Source organism: Falco peregrinus, chromosome 8 (genome assembly GCF_023634155.1).
Source record: "Falco peregrinus isolate bFalPer1 chromosome 8, bFalPer1.pri, whole genome shotgun sequence".
NCBI classification, from domain to species: domain Eukaryota; kingdom Metazoa; phylum Chordata; class Aves; order Falconiformes; family Falconidae; genus Falco; species Falco peregrinus.
This window is the reverse complement of record NC_073728.1, coordinates 32,705,424-32,723,050: the sequence shown is the minus strand read 5'-3', so window position 1 is coordinate 32,723,050 and position 17,627 is coordinate 32,705,424. Positions and strand designations below refer to the sequence as shown.

Genomic DNA, 17,627 nt, shown 5'->3' with positions numbered 1-17,627 from the left:
GACAGACACCCTCCCCTGAAGCCAGGCAGTGCAAAGCTATAGCCCATCCAAGTTTGTTGGTTTTTTTTTTTTTTTAACTGGGATAAATGATTTTATGTAAGACAGTGCAATGTTTTGCATCAGGCAGTTGTGCCATTTTTGACTGGGTAGACAAAGCCCCGTATCAGGATCTAGTGTATCGTGAAACTGGCTGAAAGCACATGAATTAGAACACGTTCTCAAGATTCAAGGTAGCCATAGTTTGTGAAGTTATTGAGCAGCACTTACAAATCAACAGAGACCATTTAAAGTGAGGTAATGTCCTTTGGAAGTTCAGCCCCGAATGACCTGCTGTTCAATTAAAAGCAGCTTAGACATACAGACACCAGATACCCCAATCCTTTATGGATGAGTGGTTAGAAAGGTGCTTAAAAAGGAACTAAACCAAAACTTACTCTTTGTGCCAGTCGTAGATCTGGTGAATATTGCCAAATACTATCTTGTCTTTCCCTTTCATATCTTCAGAAACTCCTTTTTCTTCCATCCTTTTCATGAAGCCCTTTAGGATTAATGATCAGTGATTAGCAAAGGGTTCATTTGGAGGGGGAGCATAATTACACTCTTTTATTTTCCCAAAGAACAGAAGGCTAATGTCAGGATTTTTTACATTGAAAATGCTTAAAATACCTTTTGTACACTTTAAAACCAGAAACCCATCTAAATACTTTAAATCATAGTTTGCTTAAAAGAAAACTTTAAAGGATTTATTCTGAGTATCTACCTTATACAAACCGTTATTAGATGTCATTGAAGTGACAAGTGCATTTAGAAGATAAAAGTTAAACAAAAGTAGTTTATCAAGCTCTTGGCTTCTCTGTAAGAGGAAGAAGCCAGACTCTGTACAGAGTTCTTCCACTCATCACCATGAATATTTTGTGGAGAAAAAAGCCAAGCAGTAAGTTTAAAGAGTCACATGAATAGGACTTCTCACACCTCCTGAGAGTTTCTTTGTAAGCTTTTCGATCTGCCAATGGTGCCTGATGTAAGCAGAAGATAATATAAAGGTTTTTAAGTTTGGAAACTGTTGAAAATCACTGTTAGATGGGCTGATAATTCTCCTTGGACTAGTGAATGTCAAAAACACTGCCGAAAGGCACTTCAAACACATGCCTCCATCCCTGAGTCCTGGCTGGAGAAAAAACTGGACCCTGCCTGCGAATTTGCTCTGACAGGTGATCCCTAGGGATCAGCCAGGTCTTTACAAGTTGAAGCTTAAAAAACTATGACTTTTGTTTACAAAAAAACCCCACCCCACCCCACCCAAAAAAACAAGCCCCAAACTCTATTTTATCTCCAGGGTTTTTTGCAAAACAATAATCCACAGGCCACACATGAACCTCAGCACAGACCCAAACACAGCTTCTGGAAAGGTACTCCGGCACTCAGACACAGGGCTTTAGTCCAGGTGCCAACTCAAGAAAAGCATGTTACCGTTACTTGATATGACAGCAAGAAAAGCACAAAAGTGGTAGAAGCATCAGTTATTCTCCATCACTGCCCTCAGGACTACACTATAGCACACAGAGTTTGTCACAAGCAGGGTAGCCAAGAAAAACCTTTGCACACTGAAGTTGAAACCTAAAATACAATGTTTGTTAGACAGAAGCAAAAATAGTTTCCAGAGACATTTCTTCTTGTTTCTGTCAACATGAGAAGGGGACCATGGAAGCAGAGCACAATAAAATAAATAAAATAAAAAATAAAATAAAGCGGTTTGTTTCTTATGCTGTATTTTTTGTTGTCACTTATCAGCATGGTACTTTTTAGTGGGAAAACCTTCTGCATGGCAGGGTTTGCTTCAGCTCACCTCCACAACAGTTCCCAAGTCTTTGACGTAGTCTTTTTCAGTCTGTACCAGCTCATTTAAGACAAACCTAAATTTAAACAGAACAGACATGCATTTAACCATATTCCTTGATGTTGCTGTTTGATCCTTTAACCACACATTACCTCTCCACAAAACCCCATCGTCACCCAGATCACATAACACAACTCACTCTTCATTCTCTTCTAGCTCAGCGGAATGTAAATGACAAAACCACCAGGTCAGGGTAGTTTCAGTTCTCCTAACCACACCTAACAGTCCAGCTGCCTGTGCTTTGAACTACCTCTCCCCACTCTCCTCTCCTCCACCCCCCATGCAGCCCCCTGACAACGATGGAGAGATGTCCTGACCCATTCTGCAGTAGGCAGCAGAGGATTTCTTGCCCCTGTCCCTCTGGCTTTGCCCAGGATTCAGCAATTAAGTTTTGATTTGGAAGTTTCAAATACCTGGAAAACAAATCCCCTCTCCCGTCACAACCAAGAGCTTAATCTTTCAGACTGGGTAATCTACATGTGGGTGTCAAATGCTTTATGCCTATTTCAGAGCTAATAATCCTGGGTAGGAGAGTCACCTAATGAAGGCCTGCTAGATGTAAACAACAGCAAGCTAAAAAAGCCCCTCCTTTGTAAGTCAAACTGACTAATCACATAATGTGCCTTGGAGGACAATTTCAAAAAGTTACAGCTTGCTGCAGACAGTTTGCCTCTCGATTACGCCATTACATAGACTCGGCACGTGACAAACTCCATCTGTGCTCAAGTTCACTACAGCAGTAACGAGGCTAACAAGATAGAGGAGTGCTTTCATGTCTAATACCGCCCTGTTCACATCAATCAGCAGATTGACCCACTTGAAACGATAGGGCTGAGGGCAAACAGCGCTAAGATAAAAGCCTGGTTGAAAATATCTAGAGGAAAAGAAAGCAGACTGGTGTTGCAAGGGAAGACAGTTACGAGAGGTTACTGAGAAAATAAATGCTGCTCTTGCTGCGCTCCCAACATGTCCCTTGCTCAGAGAGAGCAGAGGAGATACTTAAGACATGTGGCAGGAGGAGGTCAAACAGCTTCTTGTTCATTTGAGAGTGAAATCCAGCCCCCTTGGCAGAAGGCAGGGCTGGCAGTGACGATGCCAGATGCTTGTGCTCTCCGAAGTGCCCTGCCAAGTTGTATGCCTGGGTAGTAAACACGCGCGGGGCAAAAGGTTGCTCTTTTACAAAGCAGCAGCATGTGGCCTGAACAAGTGCGTGCTGTACAGTCCCCTCTCACTGGCTGACCTACCGTGCCCTTGTGAAAGGCTTGCCACTCTCCTCCGCCCAGGGAGATGTGCGGGGAGGTTACTTTATGGCTCTCACCACCTCCATCTGCACCACGTTGCTCCACGAACACAGAGAGCTGCTGGGGAAATGGGGAGAATCTCTCCCACCTGCCCACTGCTTCTCCTTTGCTCTGAGTTACTGCAGGGATCCAACTGGCCAAATCCTGCTCTAAAAATGAAGCAGTGGGTACTTGTAGTACATAATGCTGCAGGACGCAGGCAGGCGGGTGTGAATTAAAAATCAGTGCAGCCGTGTCTATCGGGTGAAAAGACTAAATCTGCAAATTTACACCTCTCATAGGAACCAGGGTTTGCACCTCCACTGTTTAACTGAGCACCAGTGTTTCCCCATCTCCTCTCTTCCTAGCAAGCAGAAAAGTCAACCTTGACCATCTCTTTTGGTTCTCTGAAGCCCACCTGACACAAGACCTTAGAGGTAGTGCCAAATTTAAGGTGCATACTAAGATGTATATTGCCAAGAATTCAAGCTCAGTCATCTTTTCATCTGATAACATAAGTCACCAGCAGGTATTGACTACACAGCTGTATTTAAAACAGCATGAACTGGAACAAGGATAGAGCCTCCTCAATTCTGACTAAGTCTGAATATTTGGGTATCTTGCTAACTCTGCATTAAATCTATACTGAACAATGCTACTCGATGAGACCACTGCATTACTGCTCACAGAAATGCAGCAATCAAGCCTGATGGAATAGGGGCTTCCTAACACCAGGGCTAACTGCTGGCATACACGTGCTGCCCGAGACACAGGAAATTACTGTCTGTGCCCGTGCAAGAATTCAACTGCTGTTTTGTGGGGAACAGGGGGGTCACAGCTCAAGCTGGGAGCTCAGCTGCCTCATATAGCTATGGAATGAAACCTAGTGAGCCGCAGAGATATGGAGCAGAGACACAAAGGAGCTGGAGAAGTTGCAAAGGAGACAGATGTTTTGTGCTGAAAGCCACTAGCAGGTGCTCCTAAACATCCTGGCGTTCAGGAATTCTGGACAGAGGCAGCCACTAATTACATGTAACACACTACCAGTCTCCGTGCCAGAAGCGTTGCGTGCTAGAAATCGTTACTGCACCTACACTTACAGTGGCATAGGTCTCTGCACTAAAACCGCAAACTGCAGTTAGTTGTCAGTTATCTAATTAATGAAATGCTACCAGAAAAATCCAAGAACTTTCAATACTGAGGAGCTTTTAGGAGATAGGCACAGGCAGAGACGTTCCCTGTGGGAAGGCTGATGGCTATCTAGGAGATAACTTCTGCCATTCAGAAACACATCCAGGAGCATCATGTCCCTGCCTGCTGCTGGGAGTTGCTTCGGTTCCTACCTGTGTCACTTCTCTGGCTTCCTACGGCAAACCGTAGGAGCAAATGGTAGCTTTGACAGAGCTGTGATGCTTTGCTCCTGCTTCCTCTTGTGCTCTTCATTACCTCCTTGCTCTCCCCGACTTGGTTTCCTTCCCTGCTTGGCATCTTTCCCAAATGGGCTGCTCTTCTTCCACCTCTCACCTTACCACACAAACTATACACTAACTGTAGGGAGCATTACTTTTCCCCTCAATCTACCATTTGATTAGATCGTTAGTTCCTGTTGTTAGTGTAAGAGGCAGTATAAAGAAAACAGCTACCTCAGCTCTCTTTCACACAATTCTTGATTCTGTTTCTCCATTTCTCTGTGTCCTTCAGCTGAACTATGCATTTAAGAAGTGCTCCAATCATGATAAGCTTTTAAGGCATAAGTGTTATTTTTGTTACATTTAAGGGAGTGTACAGATAATTTTAAAAAACAACTTTCATGAGCTGTCACCATTTCCTTCCTCTCCCATTACTATAACCATGAGGGTTTCCCAAATGAAACTTTCTCTTTAGTGGCATATTTGCATCACAAATGCACCTGAAATCTGCCCCTTCCTTTGCTAATAATGAAGGCAAAAAATATTCTCTCATTCAAAAAATCGTAGTGGGATTCTCTGTTCTTTTTCTTGAAGGCAGCTAACAAGGTCAACCACATATTCCCCTCTGAGAGCTGATTTCACCTCTGGCAATGCAGTAATCACCAAGGCAAACGTCTCAGTAATACTTGTCTAGCTGTTCAGAGGCTTTTCCAGCCACAGCTATTTGCTATCTGGGGTAAAAGCTGTACATTTTAAAGGGTGATGAAGAACTTCCCAGGTGTGCAAGTGCTTTTACAAAGTATTTTTACAGGTTAAGAACAACCAGAAGCAAGCAGAACACAGTTTTGCGCTCAGTTCTGTGCTCATTCACTGACTACAAAGTATTCTTTCAGTGCAGCTATGTGTCCTTCTCGGGTGCATATTTCAGAAAGAAGAACCAGCAAGACAACTTACATCCTGCCTCTCATTGCTTTGGCTTTTTGTTCCTCTTCAAGGTTTCGTGGGGGAGTTGAAGGCGTCATTCCCTCATTTAAGCAGCCAGTGGTGTCTTTTAAGCTTCCTCGGTAAGATCCTCCTTCAAGGGTCTATAAAAGCCCCAGAAAATGACAGAATAAACATTATCCTTGAACTCCAGCATCAGTGTTATCGTTTCGAGTCAGTTCTGCAGTCTAAAACCAAGCAGAGCATCCAGCCATACTTTCCCGCAGGACTTAGTGAAACACAACCAAATTAGTTTTAATTTGATATAAGACCAACACATCTCCCCCACCCCTCAAAAAAAAAAAAAAAAAGCAAAGCATTAAAACAAAGAAGATGTCCTTGTGCTAGAAGGTGGAAGAAGATGTTCCTGTAGCCCCAGAATGAGAAAACTTTTCCAAGTTATTTCAAAACATCCTGAAAATATCTCGGTGTCTCAATCACAACCAGTGTTAGGCTACCTGTGGTCAGTGTTTCTCTGCCAAAGACTGAATGGGGATTCTTCATAGTAAAGTGAAACACAAAATGTAACAGAAATACATGGATACATACTAACATTTCACAATAATCAGAGTTTCCCCCAGATCCCTGGAAAGTAATTGCAATTGAAACAACAGCCTGCATGCAGGGGAGAGAAAATAAAATATCCTCCAAAAATATATCTAACCAGAATAATTGAATACTTTTCAATTTGTTAGTCCCTTAATGAAATAAAAGTATTTTGAGTAAATATTCTGGGAATGTCTTTCTTGGTTTCCCATGTCACAAAGAACCTTTACCACTTACTCCTTATCAAACACCCTATGAACACTGACTATCTTCATATACCAACATCTAAACCAAGAAAACACCAAAACCCTCTGAAATGATTCACTAGATAAAGCTGCTTGCACAGGGTTACAGTAGTATAATGATCACTGCAGGATTTTTTGTTTTTTATTTACTCTCTTCACCTTTCCAGTATACATAAGGAAATGGACCTTTATAGGCTTATCATAACCCTGCTCTAATCCTGACTTGGTAATTAAGTGAAACTTGCTCAAAGCAAGCATTCACGTAATTGTAGAGGTCCTGGGACATGTAGAAAAAAGGTTTAGTGTTGATATTAACATTTTGAACTGTTCAAGGGAAAACTTAAGAGAAGCCAAGATATGAAACAGGATTTACTCCTTGTCCAAGAGACATGGGACCAGACAGGGAGAGTGCATGATACTGAAAATTTTGAGCAAATTAAACCCAGAGCATTTTTACTGCTTATTCCACTCCCTGTCAGAAAGAGTTGACAAGGCAGATTAAAAGCAACACATGAAACTTTGTAAACTTAAAGCACAACTGTGATACTTCAAGCAGTTTTACTCTTTCAAGGGTCTTTTCAGGGAAGCCAGAATACCATATTCACACGTTGGGTAGTAAAACTTCCGTGCCTCAGAACAAGTTCTAAAACAAACCAAACAGAACATCCCAGCACGTAAAACATTTGAATACCAACAAGACCCCAGAAAGAGTGCAGTACAGTAGCTCCTGCTCTGCAAAGCCCGCTCCAAAAGTGCCTTTTGACTATGCAGTGCAGAGCCTACATGGCAATGTGAAATGTAGGCTTCATCTCACAGGGGGAGCAAAAATGCTAGACACTCTACTGAGAAGTAGAGCACAAAGCATTAATAAAAGCGTAGCAGGTGAAGGTGGAAAGCAAGGAAACCAGAAACAAGAGGTAGGCTTTAAGGGCTTTAAGCCCTTCCCTGAATCATATTAGGCCTGTTGTGTACACAGTTTTCACAACACTAAACTTACCAGCTTACTTTTGACCAACTTTTCTATTGCACTGACAAGATCCGCAGCAGTTGGGACATCGGAGGAGCTCTGTCGAGCAGCTAGCAAAGAAGAGGACTGCAAGACACCAGGTTGCAAAGGAAAAGGAAGTTAGCAGGATGAGAAGGGAGTAGGAAACCAGCGGTCAGTGAGGCAGCTTCTGAGACAGGAGAACGAACGTGAAAGGGAGCAGAAGGGTTAGAGGACTGCATGCGTGGTCAGGTGAGTGAGTGTCGCCATATCAGACAAGCACAGAATTGCCATCCCCTTCTGGCTGCATGTCTCCCTGCAGCAGTTCCGAGGGTGGGAACCAGGGAACAGCACCAAAGAACTGAAGTTCATTGGCAGCCAGGCTACAATACTCTTAATGTCTGTTGTTTCCTCCTTCAAAGGACATCTACGGTCTTACAGGCTCCAGAATATTGATCTTCTTACTGTGGATGTAAGAAATTACCCCCTCCCCCATACATACATATTTAATAAATGCAAGTTAAGTACAACGTACAGATGGAGTTACAGGCAATAGGGGAGGGAGGCAGAGGGGAATGAATCATTCCCCCTCCCTTCCCCACAGATCAGTTGCAACTCTACATAAACTCAGACGACACGCACTCATTCATGTAACTTCAGCCACCTAAACATGTAACTTTTTCCTCCCCTCTCTGCAATCAGTGGAGAGAAAACACCCCTACGTATCTCATCCGCCCTAAGCACCTGGCACAAGAGGGCAGAAACACTCTTTGGAGATGCCCACTTTTCCCTATTGACGTTAATTAGAACAGTTTCAGTCTCACTTCTCTATGCCTGTCTGTTGGTCACAGGTATGCAATTTTAGGTGCCTGACACCATATAATGTCTTCGGATGTATCTACATTCAGGTACCCACAGCTAATAGCTTCTGGTTATTACAAATCTCTGGATTTGTAATTACAAAAAACCAAAAAACAAACCCTGAGACCTCTTCAGTGTGCTACCCAAGCATCCCCTATGGCACCACAAAGACTGGCCTCTGTGAAATATTCAGTTTTACATGGGCCTCTTCACCCCTTGGTCTTTGTCCTGAGAAACTTCACTTTGAAAACCCAAACTCATGTGATAGCTATGGGAATTGGTATTTATTAGCTCACCTGTATGCACATTTCTTTTGAACGAAATATAAGCACTGACTAAAACTGTAAGTCCTTTGATAACCTGCTTTTGGCAGGCTGACATGGACTAAAGCATGAGGTAATTTTTTATAAATTCTGCATTAAAATTATTAAAAAGCTTATTCATCTCTCAGCTGCTTAATAAAGGTCTTCTGGAGAGCAGGTATTTCAGCAGAGTCACTGTGCAGGTGCCAATGAACGGGCATCTGAGATTAAATAGTGCTGGCGAGCGAGGCATGGAAATGTGATGGCAGGAATTAGGCAGCTGGCCACCTCTTTAACAACCCTTTGGGGAGGTTGCTCATGTTGAGTGACACAGCTCCAGGAGGAGAAAAAAAAAAAAGGCAAAGGAGACCAATCCCAACCAGAAGCCTTTTGACAAAGCAGAAGCATTAACAGTCTGCCACTCATCGTCTCCTCTTTCACAAATAATACATCTAATCAACAGTTCTAATTACACCAACAACAAAAACTACAGGTAATCAGGCTGGTAATTGAGGAATTAGGCTGGCAATGCAGGAATCGCATACAAAAAAGCTCAGCCAGCCTGTTTCACCTGCAATGCTGAAAGACATGTCTAAGGGGGGAAAAAAAGACTGAAAATAGGGACTTTGAAGAGATACTGGACAACCGCATAGATGATAACCATCAAACATAACCATTGTAGCAGAGGTCATCCGATTTTTAAAGGCATTGAACAGCTGTTGCTCTCACTACTTTTCACTGAAATTGCTCAGTATCTCTTAAAAGAAAATAACAGCAGGATTTTGAAGGGAGCATGGAAATATTTGCTGCCTACAAGTCTTTCATGGTTAAATAAAACTCTTCTGTGAGTGATGAGAGAGTCTGGCTTGTTTGGGGCAAATCGGAAAATGGTATTTATGTTTCCCAGAAAGTAAATTATGAATTTCTAATATGAAGAGATCTTGCAATTTGTCTTCATAAGAGCCTCCTGGAGCAGTGAGGTACAATTATTGCTGCCTTGCAGATGGGCTTAGGGAAACGTGCCACCCCCTGCACCATGCAGACATCTTCCACCTACCACTGCTGCTTCCCCATGCTGCTGCTGGCCCAACCTAAGCCCATGCCTGTAAGCAGTAGTAGGACATGAGCAGGGAGCTGTAGCCAAATTAACACCATGAACATGCCCCAAACAGTGCTTGCTAATGCATGCTCCTGTACCAGCGAATTCAGGAGCCATGTTTGTGAACTTAAGTTTTTTCCCTCGTGACAAAAAGCGAGTAGGGGATGAAAAAGAGAGAGAAAAAGAGTTTCAGATGCAACTCGCTCTATTTAATCTTCTCTTTTAGGACTGGGTGAAGAAACAGGATGCCAAAATGCTCTATAAAGCCGAGACATCTGGAGTGGAAAACAGTTTAGTTCCACAACATTGGCACTGTCAGAAATGTATTTAAGAAATACTGACATCACATGGCATGTTAAAAATCAAAAATAGTCACCCGAGCTAAAGCAGTTTTCTCTTTCTTTAAAAATAAACCAAAACAAGCCCCCAAAAAAACCAAAAAGCAAACTAACCTCAAAACATTCAACTAAACACCACAGGGAACAAGCCAGGAACAACTGCTGTTGTGCTGGGCTCGGATCCACCACGGCTCAGCTTCACCGACCTTTTGCCTCCGTGCCTCACCAGACAGCCAGCAGCACATGCAGCACTCAAAGGGCAAGAGTCCACAACTCCAGCTGCTTCCTTCTGGTCTTGCTGCCACCACAGTGTCATAACATTTCTGACAAATTAGCAGCAAGCCCCCAGCTCCTTTCCTCCATCACTCTGCTCCTTGAGTCTCAGAAATATTTGTGCTCTTCTGTCTCTATTTCCAAACTCCTGCCTGAACCTTCCCCAAGAACATTCTGGGTTGTTGGGTTTGTTTCTGACAATTTATTAATCTCCCCTATCCTTGCCTCTTTGCACGCAGTAATTATAATCAAAGAATAGAGATGCAGAAGTGGCAGTGCTAAAAACAGATGCCAGCAGGAAAGCAGGAAACAGCTCTCCAGGAGGATGGGTTTCTACAAGGGAGATGACAGCACCAGGAAAGGGTGGGGAAGGACACATGCCGACAGGACCTGTGTGGACTGTGAAGGCAAACCACTGTCACAGCTGTATTCACAGGTTCCCACCGCAAGTCCAAGAGAGCAACTGAAGGACTCTGCACGCCACTGCACCATCTACCACAGCAACCCCTGACTTAACATTCAAGAGACCCTAGCCAACAGCAGAGAATACCACCACCAGCATGCTGCACAAGGATGGGCAGACCAAAGCCTTTCTCACCCTCCTAAGGGGGACTTCAGATACCTTGTGGGCTTCTGAACTACCTGGAGCAGATGGACCATTCAGTGATGACCAGCCACACGCTGAAAATGCCAAATGATAGCTCTGGGTAGGCTTCTCCATCTGCAAGTTTTAAAGCACTTCAGAACGGAGAGTGGATGGTGGGGCACAGACTAAAAATGTTCCTGGACCTCAATCACACACACAGCCTGAGTGGAGAGCACAGGCTCTCTAACTCTCAGTAAAGGTGGTATTTCTGGATTTAAACAGATGCCAGCATCTGTCCTACTCCTCAGGCCCAGGCTGCCACCAAATGCTATTTCTGCTGCTGCTGCCAGACACCAAAGGCACTTTTAAAACAGGTGCAGCAAACGCACGTTACCAGCCTGAACGGAATTTCTGACCACACACAACACACGCACACCATCGACCTGTCATGAAATGGGATGCCAAGGCTAAATTGCTTATCCAGCACTATTTGTCAATCCAGTTGGTGAAAGGTATTAGATTATGATTTGGATATAGGAGTCTCTTAAAACCCCAAGTCTAGGCCCTGAATACTAGAAGACCACTGCGAGATGGCTATGTGAGAAATGTACTTAAACAGCAAACTGATATAGCAGGGGAGGCCTTACCATCTCATCTTGGGTTGGATCATTGTCAAAAATCTTCATGGGAGGAGGAAGAGGTGTGTGAGACTCTTCATCTGGTTCATCTTCGCCCCAACCTTTCTTGCTCTTCTGAAGAAAATTTAAATGTAATTACAAGCAGTGACAGGTTTCTTGTATCTTTTTAGATACCTGAACCCCACCACCGTGTTGTGGGTCTGTTGATACTATTACTGGCTCAATATTGCACTGGCTGTAGAGAACTGCAGGTAATGCTAAGCACCATGGAAGAGAAGCAATAAAGATGTAAGGTTTTGCCAGTTAATCCTGGTGCATTCTAAGCATTACAAAAATAACAGTTTATAGGTCACCCAAGAAGCTAGGGCAGTTACAGTTGTCTGTCTGCTGATGGAAAAGTATTTTTCAATTTAAATGAGAAAAGTTCAATGTACAGTTTTTAAAATGTGTTCCTCTATTTGTGTTCAGTTTTTACCATCTCCATTTTTGGCTTGTATTTCCTTATGCACTTTATCAGGAAAGAGCCATCCTGGCAAAGAACATGCCTGAGAGAAACTGCAGCTACAAACATGTAGCATACTTAACAGAAACACGGCTGTTTCTCTGAGTGTTTTCTTTCAATAAGAAATTACACTGCCATGGTAGGATAAAGGTGACATGAACCTCAGCAAAAAATGATCTGCTCAAGAATAACTTCATTTCTATCCTTAGCAGCTTTCTAATAGGCTACTAAAAAACCCTCTAGTTAAATGTCAGTAATACATGCAAACTTTCAAATGCTATTCCTTCTATATCCCACTGCTCTTTGCATGACAACGCTGTTTGCAACACAGCTTGGGTTGATGCAATTTTACATACAACTCGCTGTTCCCTTCAGACCCTAAGGGAACTGGGTTTACTCATGCGTGAATCACAACCACAGAAGAGACTATCAGAGATACAGGCTTTCCTGCAACAACCACCGCACACACCTCATCTGCGCTGTCTCCTTGAGGAGTGGTTTCATCTCCGGTCTTTGGTGAGCCGAGGTCAAAGCTCTTCCTGCCATCTCGCACCTTTTTATGTTTCTTGATGTTGCTCTCGGTTTTGCCACTGTTCAGCCGGCGCACAGGACTAGTCAGCCATTTCTTCAGGGTGTTGGTTGAGCGCTTGGGGCCAGGAGAGCTCTGGATGGAGTTGAGGGATGGCTGAGGTTGTAAGTTGGCCACTGAATCAGACTTGCCGCCATTGTCATTGGAAGAGACCGAATATGCGTCTGGAAGAAAACAATGCAGGTGAGAGATCATACCAGCACCTCCTCTCTCTCCTAGTGCACATCAAGCGCTTGGCAGTCCTAAGCATGAAGATACAAGCTGCCTCGATGCAAGGCCTTCTGACCTATGGACATCGTGTAAGCTCTGTTGCACACCAGGGAGAGGAATATGCCCTCGCAACAGGCATTTTTCACAGTCTTACACACTGCTCTCATTTCCTACTACACTATCTGTCTTTACAAAAGATTGCAGACAGCAAAGTTATCTAGTTTTTGAGGAAAGCCTGAATTTCATGCTAAATGCTGAATTTCTCAGCTTCTTCCCACAGATTTCACTATGAATTGCCAGGAAGAAAATAAGGACAAAAAGCAGATTACTAGAGGAGACCTGACAGCCACCAACACTTTGTCAAGATTCCAATTCCATAAACGTTCTTCAGCTATTTCCAGACCCCAATGACATTACTGTTAGTTAAACTACTTATTAACTTTTGAAGGTTATTTGAAGCACCTTAAAATTACTTCCTTTGCCCCTGAAAGCAATTTGTCAGAAGACTTCACATCTTCCCTAGAACTAAGAAACTGGAATGAGCAATTACAAATTGTTCAAACCAAAGGAAACTCCCAAGAAAGAGGTGCAAGGCACGCTTAAAATTAAAAAAGATTTCCATTCTATGCAAGCAGGAGATACTGCTGAACTGTATCCAACTGCAATTATCAATACACATGTTCAGACTAGCACCTTAGAAATGGGTGTGACCTCCCTTACCCTCCCCCCCACCCCCAAAAGCAACAGACCAAAGATGTGCCAATGTCAATAAGTCTTTAAAACCAAAGCAAGTTGCTCAAAGACTTCTTAATTGCCCTTTAGGAACAAGTGCTCTGCTTTCACCTTCCTGAAATTGTGGCAAGGCAACTCCCTCCCCAGGAGCAATCAGGGCCTCAAGTGTTTAATCCCACACAATTTAAGATGAATATTTTTTTTTTTTTACAGAATTCAGAAATTGTCACACTCCTGTAAGATACATCTCAGAGTGTACATCAGCAGCCAGCTGATGTTATTACACGTTTTTTAGATGGTTATCTCTGAATCTTCCATCTGCCCCAGCAGAAAACAAAAACATAAGTTACAACACAGGAAAATAGCCTGGTGCATCCAGACATTCTCAGTTCAGCAATAAATATCATTAGAGATACTGGACAGTACACATGCTGAAGGAGAGCTACTCTCCCAGAGAATCGCTACCTATATTGTTTTAGAATATAGCATTATATAGAATACATAGCTTCTGCTACCTGCATGCAGAGCTCCCATCCCGCCGGGCAAGGCTGCTGCCGCCAGCCAGCTGTGCACCCAGCAGAGACCACAGCCTGCCCTCTCTGCCAGCTTGTAAAACATAGCCCATGAGTTATAATATTTTATCATATTTTATAACCATAGACAGTCTCAGTTGAACCAATAATTTATTACATACCTGAAGTCAAAAGTTAGTTTTTTAGAACATATGGAAATAATTGTAACAAGCTAGAGAAGTCAAAGTTCATTTCCCAGACAGGAAGAAAATCCAAAGCATCTGTCTTCTGATGACAGGACTGAGCGTGAGAGGGGCTGGGAGGAGGACGGATCCCAGGTGGAGCTGCTGGGTTTTTTCTGACCCCAGGGCAAAGTAGCAGTCTTATCACAAAAAGGCCTGAGTCTAGCCAGCTCCTGTTGATGTTATTTCATGCACACGAAGTGGTGTTACATTAACTAGCACAAGACAATATTTGTCAGTGGCCAGCTTACGTTCCAATCAATAGGCTTCAGCCAGCCTCCCCTCGCAGGTTCCACGTGATGTTCTGGGAGTTTATCAGCACACCTTGCGTCAGCAAAATTCAGGGTTTCATGATGGTGATTCTGATTTTGCAAGTGCCCTTGCCCCTCCATCCCCCCAGCAGCACCGAAAGCCATGCAGGTGGCATGGGAAGCTCCAGGGTTCCTCGCCAAGGGGCTGCGCCGAGCTGGGTACCCTCGGGTGCCCGTGCCCCTGCTGCCGCCGGAGGAGGGTTAGCTCTGGGAATTACCGGCGCAAAGGGAGCCGGGCTGCGGTCATGGAAGAAGAAATGTTGGAAGTGATCGCTCTGCAGAGGCTGCCACTGCCAGGGGTGATTTGGGGCCAGCAGCCGCATCACGGACCCGCTGCCTTTGCTGGGGACTGGGCTCAGGGGAGGCTGAGGAGAACCCAGGACAAGCTGATCTTCCCACATCTTGGCTGATTAGTGTGCAGAGATTTTTACTATGGCTTGGCAGTAACACGGTCCAAGCCCCTACCTCCAGTTGACGGCACATTGCCAATTTAACTTTTGGTAAGGGCAGGGAGCTGACAGGAGGCTGGACAGAGCCGGGGACAACCCCATCCGCCCCAAGGATTTGTTACTGAGATGCACAATCATTCTTCAGCCCAGCAGGCTCGAGGCAGAGCCAAACCCAGGAGCCCCAAGGTTCGTGATGGAAGGGGCAGGAACCTCCCTTCCCACCAGGAAACACCCCTGGTTTTACAAGCAAGGCCAGGTCCTGACCTCGCTGCTCCTGCTCCTTTCCCCAGACAGCGCAGCTGTGGCTGGGGCACGGCCGGACACACAGCACCTCTCACACCACAGCTCTCTTGAGGCCATCCCGGGGAAGTGATGGTCAGTGACTGTCCCTTGTCAGCCTGGGGAAGGCAGCAGGTGGGCAGAAACAGCCCAAGTGCCGAGCTGGCCCACAGCCCACCCTGCCCAATTGCAGGAAATTTGCCTAAATCTTAACCTAGAGCCAGAACCCCTCTCCAGCCCCACCATCAGCCCTCCAGAGTCACAAGCCACAGCAAAAGCCAAACCAAGGGTTTCCAGAGCGAGGTGTGTTACACTGCAACGATCCCGCCTGGACGAGGCTCTGGATTTTCCTGCTCAAGGTCATGCTTTTTGGTGAGGAAAAGAGGTATTTACCAAGGGCTTACTAAATCTCAGTTGTGCTACGCTGTACACAAGCCCGGCAGATATGAAGTCTCCTCCTTTCTCCTTGTCTGTTGAACTGCCCTGACTGCCACTGCAAGGTGTGTGGGACAGAGCCTGTGCTTCGCCTGGCCCATGCAGCCCAGGGCTGGAAACATGGCCTTATCTTTCCTTTACACGGTAACAGTCTCTGCTGGCTGAAGGAAAGGGAGGGAGGTGAAGGAAGAAAAAGGCTGGTATAAATCTGCCTGCTCCTCAGCCATCGTGAGAGCCCCTCAAGGCGGGGGGAGTTTGCTTTACCCAGCACCCTGGACACGTACAAAGCTCTCCCATTGCATCATCCCACTTACCACCATTGCCAAACACGCATTATCCAAAAACCACACTGAGAGCCCGCTGGCCCCCATCCCCTTCATAACCTTTTTTCCTTTTCTTTTTTAAAGTAACTGCAAATATGGATACATTTGTGAGCAAGTCACACTCGCCATTTGCCAGCCCTGCTGAGAATTCTTTCCTTTGTGCATAAAGCTGGTCACCTTGACATGGTCACGGAGGCAGTACTGGAGCTCAAGGAAGAGCAGAGCTCACGAAATGAGAGACAGAAACATTTAACACAAAAAACCTGCCAGGAAAGACTTGGAGACAACCTCCTAAGCTGTGCTTGTGTGAGCTCCACCGCTTCCGCGGCACGTACGGCTACAAACACATTAATCGTGACACTTGATACTAGCCTGAGACCCAGATGCCAGGTGGATCAAGCGGAAGAGGAGGACATGTTACCATGCTTTTCTTGCAAAGCACTAGTACATATGTGCTTTGCAAACTGTATTGGTAGAGCTGCTTGGAAACACAGTCTGCTTAAGAGAGGCCAGGGAGCACTTTGGGAAAGGTGCAGCTGCCGCTGCCCGCAAGGACTAGCAAAGCAGTGGCTGCCCCCGCGCTGTAGCAGGTCTGCAGGAACGTCAGGGCTCAGCAGAGAGCTGCAGGGAGCAGTTGTCCTGCCACAAATATCACGAGACACATGCATCTAAAAAAAGGTATTTGGTGAAGCAAAATGAGCGTAGGGAGGTCAGCAGACTAGTGTGGCTAGATTGATTTCCTGGCCAAACCATTCATTCAGACAGAAGAAATGATGGTTTCCGAAACACCCCTAAGCAAACCTCCAAGAAACTTCTGGCAATAGGACTGTGACAGATACTCAGCCAGACCGAAGAGCTTTACCATTCAGAGCTTTTGCACTGCTAGAGGCCTGAAATATTTGTTGTTGTTGTTGCTCAAACAAACAGACGTCTATAAAAGCACAGCTCTTTTACTTGAAAAATGGAAGGTTCCAGTTCTGTGCAGCCTTGGGCGAAAGGAAAAAAGAAAATCTCATCGGCTCTTTTCAGAGGCACAGTTATATTCCCATTTGAGTCAGTAGGAATTACTGCTGGAACATAAACACAAGACATTTTATTTTTACCTCCCTGTTCCCCAGAGCACGCATGGGAGGGGAGGTCTGTCTGATCAGGCTCATGCAGCACCGGGCTCATCGGCAGGAACTCAGATTTCTAACAGGGAAAAGGGAAAGGCTTCTCAGAACAACTCAGAAGAAAACACCAGGCTTCTCTTTTTGATCCATACTAACCACAGATCATATACAGCAGGAAGGAAATGCTTCCATAACCAGAAGTTAATACAGAATATAGCTATGAAGACAGGTGACTATGGCAGGCCACGATCTTGCTTTAGGCGAGAAGCGAATCTTCTGATTTATGTATGGCTCCATTTCTCGCCCCAGAAAAACAGCCTGAGAGAAAAGGATTTTTCCACAGAAGTCAAAGAAGACGAGCCAGAATGCGAACTCTGTAATCCTATTAGCATGTGCATTTAAATCAACAATTTTTTTGCAGAAGTAATTCCACTCATGAACGAAGGCCAATAATGACAATTTGACCGATGAGCACATAAATTAGCTCTGCT

The 17,627-nt window shown here is 44.7% G+C and overlaps 1 protein-coding gene across 9 annotated transcripts in view; it reads right to left on the bottom strand.

Annotated features, from left to right (window-relative positions):
- The window catches only part of KALRN (kalirin RhoGEF kinase), a 528,424-nt gene that overhangs the window by 49,239 nt on the left and 461,558 nt on the right, over window positions 1–17,627 (bottom strand). For 8 of the 9 annotated variants that reach the window (XR_008748289.1, XR_008748288.1, XM_055811375.1 and 5 more), the window contains 5 exons: window positions 12,412–12,695; window positions 11,450–11,554; window positions 5,541–5,671; window positions 1,847–1,913; window positions 435–538 (listed from right to left, as the gene is read on the bottom strand). Coding sequence is in view for 7 of the 9 variants with exons in the window: in XM_055811375.1 (XP_055667350.1) it covers window positions 435–538; window positions 1,847–1,913; window positions 5,541–5,671; window positions 11,450–11,554; window positions 12,412–12,695 (691 nt within the window). In the remaining 2 variants the exon portion in view is untranslated. The remainder of the gene's footprint in view (window positions 1–434; window positions 539–1,846; window positions 1,914–5,540; window positions 5,672–11,449; window positions 11,555–12,411; window positions 12,696–17,627) is intronic. The other variant, XM_055811371.1, reaches the window with a different exon arrangement.